This window comes from Cicer arietinum, chromosome 3 (genome assembly GCF_000331145.2).
Source record: "Cicer arietinum cultivar CDC Frontier isolate Library 1 chromosome 3, Cicar.CDCFrontier_v2.0, whole genome shotgun sequence".
Classification (NCBI taxonomy): domain Eukaryota; kingdom Viridiplantae; phylum Streptophyta; class Magnoliopsida; order Fabales; family Fabaceae; genus Cicer; species Cicer arietinum.
The window spans coordinates 76,237,921-76,246,010 of NC_021162.2; the positions used below are offsets into that span (position 1 = coordinate 76,237,921).

The 8,090-nt window shown below is 33.1% G+C and overlaps 1 protein-coding gene across 3 annotated transcripts in view; it reads right to left on the reverse strand.

Moving 5' to 3' along the window:
- The window catches only part of LOC101512170 (lysine-specific demethylase JMJ27), a 10,808-nt gene extending 5,556 nt beyond the window's left edge, over nt 1-5,252 (reverse strand). For 2 of the 3 annotated variants that reach the window (XM_004494771.4, XM_073365636.1), the window contains exons 1-9: nt 5,113-5,252; nt 4,583-4,858; nt 4,413-4,502; nt 3,812-3,942; nt 3,595-3,694; nt 3,393-3,519; nt 3,240-3,303; nt 2,234-3,008; nt 1,816-2,145 (exon numbers count right to left, since the gene is read on the reverse strand). In XM_004494771.4, coding sequence (XP_004494828.1) covers nt 1,816-2,145; nt 2,234-3,008; nt 3,240-3,303; nt 3,393-3,519; nt 3,595-3,694; nt 3,812-3,942; nt 4,413-4,502; nt 4,583-4,825 — 1,860 coding nt within the window. In that variant the 5' untranslated portion in view covers nt 4,826-4,858; nt 5,113-5,252. The remainder of the gene's footprint in view (nt 1-1,815; nt 2,146-2,233; nt 3,009-3,239; nt 3,304-3,392; nt 3,520-3,594; nt 3,695-3,811; nt 3,943-4,412; nt 4,503-4,582; nt 4,859-5,112) is intronic. The other variant, XM_012714148.3, reaches the window with a different exon arrangement.
- Nucleotides 5,253-8,090: the final 2,838 nt, after the last annotated feature.

The window sequence follows — 8,090 nt, forward strand, 5'->3', positions numbered from 1 at the left end:
GAAGGTTGGAGATGAATGTTACAACAATCAATAACAGAAACATGAGATCCATTAGCCACAATAATGCAATGTTTACTGAGACAAAGTGAGGTAGGATGAAAAATATGACGGATAATCCAGAATTCCTCACACAGTACCGAAAACATTAAAGGATGAGAAAGTGCAACTCTTACCAGGCATTGTTAGAGAACAAGTGTTAGATAGCTTACTAACAGAAAACTGCCACCAAAAAGTTCTGATATGGAACAAAAGCACTCATTCTATTAAGTTCAAAGGTGACTGGGGAGCTGTTTGTGCAACAGGCTACACGAGTACTAGTAGAGGAGCGGATGGTGGCATGTGGACCACATACATACCGCATACATTAGAAACAAGGTTATGTTATATGCATGCATGAGGGTACATCAGCAGTTGAATGGCTGCAAGGATTCTGGGATAGATCGGTCTCATAGTGAAGCTTCACCTATTGGGATCGTCAGTCAAATGGACGACGACATACGGAGTTGTGTAGTGGCGGTAGTGCTACCTGCAGCAGTCTGCACTTAAAAAAGGCATAATTAAGGTGCAGAAAAGCTGCAATGAAGGCAGTAGTGTTAAGTCTCCGCAGACTGCAATGATTGTGGCCAGAGTATCTAAAGCAAAAGCAAAATCTTCAAGATCAAGAGCTCTGATACCAAATTGAAAAATGAAAAACTAAATTTTATTTTCTTGTATTTATCATGTGCAAGTGTTACAATATATAAACTTTTAAGTACATAAAGTGAATGACTATTCTACAATTAAGAAAAAGAATAATAACCACAATATTAAAAGGAAATAAAAAACCATACCAAAAATATATAGGATGTGAAGATGTCCCTATAATACAACATGTTCCATTTGTGATAAAACAAAATCTATAAGCAGTAATAGAATTCTTATATATAGGGATATGATAAAAACTCAATTGCAAAAATAAATTAGTATCATTTCATATTCTCATTCCAGAGAACTGGAGACAAAGATAAAACTACATCTAAGTTTATAAATCTATACCTTTAAAGAATTGAACCTACACTCCTGATCATATAGAGTTAAGAAATGAAATTAAGATTGTAGCAAAACTTATTCCAGCTCTTTAAATGCTTCCATCAAGAATTTTTTTTGAAAGAAACACAATTTTATAAAAAGTAAAAACAGAACAATAGGAAAACTGCAGATTATTTATGACTGGTTAATAGTATAATGATAGGCATGAATGAGAACCCAACTAGTTTTGTAATTGATAGATATCTAACTAAAGCAATGTTCTAATCATTTTTATTGGCAATATTAAAAGTGGTTAGTCCATGATTACATGATGCTCAAAAGTAAACCTTGAATCAATAATCATAGTTGTGACGAACAATATCAATCAATCCCGCTGATCCTTGTAAGATAATATTCATATAACTATAAGCAAAACAATGTCTAAAACTAATAGAGTTTCATACTTCAAAAGGAAACACAATCCCTATAAAATATAGTGCATCACTGAGAGGATTTTTCTTTTCTTTTTTCTTAAAAAATCCAAAACCTGTGTTATGATTTCAGGAAAATCCAAATTAAACCCATTGTTATCGGAAAAATAGGCACAAATGAGAGTCCAATACTCAAAAATGGAAACATATAGAGTGAATTTTAAAATTTTAAATGTGAAACCTATTAAACCAATAATATCTAATTGAGGTGCCAAGGCCACATACCAGCAATTAGATTTATCAAAGATTGGTAAGGACTCCCAACAACAGATTTCCACATGTAAAAAAGACAAGGATTTCTCAGAGCAGAAATTACCGCATCAGACACGTCACAGTGCAGTTTTGTCACAGAATCTCCCCGGCCAAGCTCTTCAGAAAATCCATAAGCAATATATGTTTTGGGTCCCAAATCTGGTTTCAGAGAACCTGCAGGAAGTTTAGTGGCAAAATTTAAAAGACCCGTTTTTGGATCAGTGTAGTCCACGTACGGAAGTGCAGCAAGGAATTCAGCGCCATGCCTAGGCAAACGCTCTTCAAAAGAGGTTGATGAAGGCCAATCTTTCAACTTCAACATTTCTGGCCACTTATTTTTATGCATTCGACCTTTTAGGTAGCCTTGGAAAAATTGGTGTATATTAATTTCAACCTGTGAAGCAGAGCCATGTACATAAAATGAAGTATGACTGAAGTAGATCAATTTTGATCAAATAAGTAAATTTACTTATACAACTTACCCCGCACCAATCCAAGCAATCTACGGCCTTCACACTTTGTGTTTCCTCTTTGAACTTTACTTTAGAACCTGTTTCTCTGAGGGCCCTCCACATAACCATTGGTTCCCAACTAAGACCAGATGTTTTGGCTAGAACATTTCTCACAACCACAGGTTCTCCCCTCATCCAGTGCCTCTGGAAGTGCTCAATCTCATCATCAGAAATGTTGAGGGCATTTGGGCTATATAAGAAGTTATCTTTACCGTCATCCCGGAATGCTGCCCTCCTGACTTCAGGATTGATTTTTCCTTCAAACAAATACAGCTGGCATAAAGAACACTTTTCAGTAATACCCACATCCAGAGGTGTGTAATTTCTAGTGAGATCCTCAGCATTATTTAGCAGTTTTGCTACCCAATTAGCTTTGTAAATGCGTCTCAGTTCCAGCAATGCAGTACCACAACCTCCACGCTGCTTTGGAGGACATGGAATGTTACCATCACTATTAGCTTTCCATTCTGGGAAGGGAGAGAACATGTCAGCCTGAGAATGAAAACTAGAAGGTGCAAGTTCACTCTCCCACCCATATCTTTTACAATGTGTTTCACTCTGATTTTTTGTTGAATCGTGAATGTGAAAACTTTCTTCAAATTTTTCATGAGATGTTCCAGCCTCCATGCCTCCAGGTTGGTTACCCTCTCTGAGCTCTTGACAGCACCCAATACAGAGATCATAAGAGCAACCTTCGTTGGGGCAGCTACGGTAAAATCCATGTATGGATGTATTGCAATTGTCACTGCCATTTATAATGATGCATTTAGTTTAGGACCAAATGGCATATTAAATGATAAAGGCACTCAAGGCCTCAAAGTGACAAAGCCTTGTTGTGAAATATTTACAACAAGGACCGCATTCTGTTCCACAAAGCCCCTGACAAACCAAAGGCAAAGAAGATGGAACAAAATGGTAACAGAAATTATAATCACTGCATTCTAATATCTTATGATAGTATGCTTAGTAAGTGTACCAGTACAAGCGCTCACTTTCATCTAGCTGTGTTCTTGTTATGTCAATTTCTTGCAGTTGCCTACCTACCATCATATAATCAAATCATATAATCAAATAGAATGAAAAAGCTAAACAATACTAAACTCTATGCACATGTTTGTCATCACGTTACCCCTTATTTTGGTTTCAACCTCTAATTCCAAGCTCTGCTCCCTGTGGATATGCCTCAGAATTGGCAGAGCTTTAGATAGCAAGTACAACAGACGCTGTAATTTGACACTGGCATCAACTTCTCGGTCCTGTGAAAACAAAGACATGAGTTAAATAAAATTAACGGTAAGAATATAAACTATTATAGAAAGGATGACATCTACCATTAGCACAGGAAACTCTCGCAAGCAAGCTTTGCAGTTGCAATTTCCCCAACAAAATGGACACACATTCTCAAATTCCTCTCGGGTTTTTCCTGGGTACCTGATTCATCTCAATATAGTCAGCAGCCAGAATTGTGAAAATAAGGGAAACCAACAAGGTTCTTCAAGACAACATCATGAAATAATTTTCACCTTTCATAAAGAAAACAAAACATACCAGTTCTCAATGCATTCGTAACAATAGCGTTTTCTGTTGCAACTTGAACAAAAGACAACACCACTCTTATCATTCCGCTGGCACTGATGACACATCAAACTACTACTCTCCTTGGTTTTCCTAGATACAACCTGAGAAACCAACATCAAGGTAAAAGTCACAGGTAAGAGAACCTTCATCGTCAAACAAGATTACAATTAATGAACTCTAACATATGTTAATAACACCGAGTGTGCATTGATACACTATACAGTATTATGACATATTAAAGCAAAGAGAGAAAGTCTATTTGTTACAAACCATTTATGCGACGAAATGCAATAATTAACAGGCATGTGGCTTTAAAATACTGAGCATGCACTAAATCCGCTATTTGCAGAAAACAAGGGTGGTGTTGATGTAATGAACCAATCACATTCTTTCTCGAATTTCTTTGCAGTAATCTTTGGTAAAAACAAGCATTTTCTTATAGCAAAACAAGGGAAATCTCCAAAAGATTTATAAATGTCTATCTTCTAAAATATCAAAATCATAATCTCAATCATCAACAAGTTTATATGGTGCATGATGACACTGAATTATGGTGCTATTCTCTTCTCACCCGTTGTTTGGTATCTTTGACTTCAGTTTTGGGTTTGTTGACCTTGTTACGATCATCCATTAGTACCTTGCCACAATCTCCTTCCTTCTCCTGCAAAATTAATTGAATTATTGCGTGTTCGGATCATAATACATACATATAATTAAATCATCAAAATAAAATCTGCTAACTTGATCAATCGAATTCTTCTTCTTTCTCTTCGTTCTCGCCGAGTTTCCATTCAGTCCCGATTCCGATCCGCCACCGAGATCGGCGACGGTCTTCCTTTTCTTTCTCATGCTGGTGGAAGTGTGTTGTTTCGCCTCTTCAATTTCGTTATGGATTTGATTCTCAAGCCGCGGCATGTGCTTCTCTCTGGCGACGTTGCCTCGCTTCGCCGCCACTTTAGGACGGCCACCGGATGAAGAGTCCATCTACAAGTTACCAGAAGACGTGCAGTGTGGAATCTGATTATGGATTATTATTATTAATAATAATTAATAATTAGCATTCCAAAATCGAAATAAATAAAAAAAAAACGCTACTCTTAGAAGAAATAATTGAGATTATGAATCAAAGTAACGTAGAAAATTGAATTACTATTTTTATTAAGTCATTGGTTAAATTATTCTACTATATGAAATAGAATACTTGAATTGTACGTTTACTCAGGAAAGAATAGAATTGAAAAGTGTTTTATCTTTTGGGAATTGTATTATACCGATGTGAGACGGCGTGGGAATTGTGCTTAGATCATCTCTCAATCAGATTTGGAATCTAGGTTTACTAATTTACCTAATATTTATTCCGACTCTTTTCCCCTTCGTGTTTCTCTTTTTCTTTAATACCCACGTTTACTACATTTTTCTCTTAATATATTTTCAATACGCTGCATATAATTTATTCGAGGACGATATATTTTCATTACCCAAATTAAAAATATTTGAGCACATACACGTAAATTAAAAAAAAAATTAATTGAGATTAATTTAATCATTTCATATAGTTATTTTTTAATTTATATTGTATTTATATAAATATTGTGTTAAAACAAGTATTTTTCACCTTTTTTTTTGTATGTCATGTATTTCTCACTTTTCTAACTCCTCTTTCGATATCTTACTACTACTAGTTTATTGAAAAATGTTAAGAAATGTTCTAAAATCATTTTTAATAGAAGGTGCTATATTTATTTGTTTTTCTTATTAAAGATCACTCTCTACTGGCCAATTCTATTGGAGAATAATTAATATGAGTGACTATTAGTAAGTCTTGTACAGTAAGACTCTCTTTCCTCTGTGGTGCGCATACCTCCCTAAAAAATAAATAAATAATGTGCAGTTGTTTTTATTCTTGTTGAAAAGTAATGATATAAAATTATTTGTGAGTGTCACTTAATATTTTTTTTTAAATGTTGGGTCGAAGTGATTAAACATTTATTAAGAACTATTATTAACAAAAATATATAATGAGTCATGTGTACATGCAAGTGTCATGCGAGACCCATTTAACACACTCATTTTGAAAAATTATCATTATAGATATTCTAAATGCATTTGTTGAAAACCTACATGCATAAATAAAATATTAAAAGTTGTGTATTTAGAACTTAGAATTACAAAAATTGACAAATTTTACTTAATTTTATTTATTTATTTCCTTTATTATTATTTAACAAGTGTCATACAGACTTTTGGTACCCTAACTCTAATTGATTTTTATTCATTGATACAAATCAATCATCTTCTTCATGTAACTTTGTTTATAAATATTTTATTTTAATAAAAGATAAATGAAAAGTGGTTGCAACATAGTATTTGGTGATTTTATCAGAGCAAATACGATGAAAGATCAAATGGTATATAATTGACATTTAGTTAAAGGGATATTTGTATAAAATCACCATCATGTCTATTCTTATTTAAGTTATTTATTTCACAAATAGACATTGACTATGTGTTAAAAAGGTGTCATTAAACGTTGGATATTCATGTGTTGATTGTATAGAAGGTGCATATCGGTGCCATGCTTCAAGACATTCCATTGAATCATGTGAAATTTTGAATGCAAGTTCATACTCTATTAACGGGTTCTATGGCTTTAAGTAGATGGGGATCACATTACCAATCATATATATAGGTAACTCATGAAGCACGATTAAACAAATAATACGAGTATTTTCTGACTATATATGCATAATATTAGATGACTTGTAATTTAAGTATTGTAGTAATTGAATGTAGTAATTAACTAACTAATCAATCACTCAATTAGTTAGATTGTAATTAGAATGTGTAAGAATAACTCATGTATAAATAGGATTGACAATCTATGAAATACACAAGTCTTATCATTCATTGGTGTGTGTATTTTTCATTTTCTTGTTGCACAATTAATAATTAAAACTTACAGTGCTAGACTAATAGTGGTATCCAGAGCTACTGAATTTTTTATCCAAATTAGAGTGTAAACACGAGTGAAGTGTGAGGATTAAAACACGAGTGAGGTGAAGATGAATTCAAGTGCAAACAATGGTAAATTTTCAGCTCACATGCCACATTATGATGGAAAATAATGGGATTGATGAATGGTTCAAATTTGTGTCTTATTTGGATTTCAAGAAGTATTCGAGATCATATAGAAATAGTTTGAGTTCATAGACAAATCATAAATATTTTAATAACAAAAATATTCCAAAAGTAATACATATCTAAATTGGTCGCTAAATAAAGCCTAAGTCTCTTTATTTCTCCTCTGATATGGTACTACGTTTGTTCAATCTCTATCACCACCCTTCTGAGTTCGTAGCATCAAAATTAACTAATTGATGAGTGTGATGCCATCATGTAATATCAATTGCCGACCAAGAAGCTCTTATGCAATTCATATTGTTCGACGCTGATTTAAAAAACACATTAAATAATTTAGTTAAAATAACTGAGTTCACGTACGTGAACTCAATTCACTTATACTCTACGTGAACTAATTTCACGTACACCACGTACGTTTCTGGTTTTGCACCAACTTAAAAAACGCAAACGTGATTTATGATATACAGAAACAACAACAACATCATTGATGCTTACTTAATTAAAGATGATTGAAGATGATGAAGATATAATGAATAGGGGTTAGGTTAATGAAGGTGAAGATTGAAATAGAGAGAGAAATACATTTTGGTTTTCAAAAAATTGAGGAGTGTGGATAGTAAAATAGGAGGTGTAGGTGGCAACATTGAAAAATTTATTGTCTATTTTTTTTTATGAATCTTATTTTTACAAGTTTTAATATTGATAAACCCTCTTTATAATTGCTGTAGAGAATAAAAGAGTCAAAATAGATCAATAAATTTATTCATCAAATAATAATTTATTAACTGACTTATTTTTACTAATTTATGTCAAATAAACTTATTTGTGGTAGCTAATTCTAAAACTATACCAATTCATAAAATAAAATAAAAATGTAGTCAAGACTATCCACTGCAATACTAACTTTACACCTGGTTGGAGACTCTTTTGCAAAACTCGGTCTTTAGTTTGAGTATACCTAGTTTGGTTTTTGATCATATTTCTAATTTTGCTCTTTCTAAATTGTTATTAGATAGGAGTTGGCTAACCTCTTCTAGATTCACTTAATTTGTTCATGTTTAGTGGTGTTTGCCCATTTTCTTTCCATTAAAAAAAAAAAAAAAAAAAA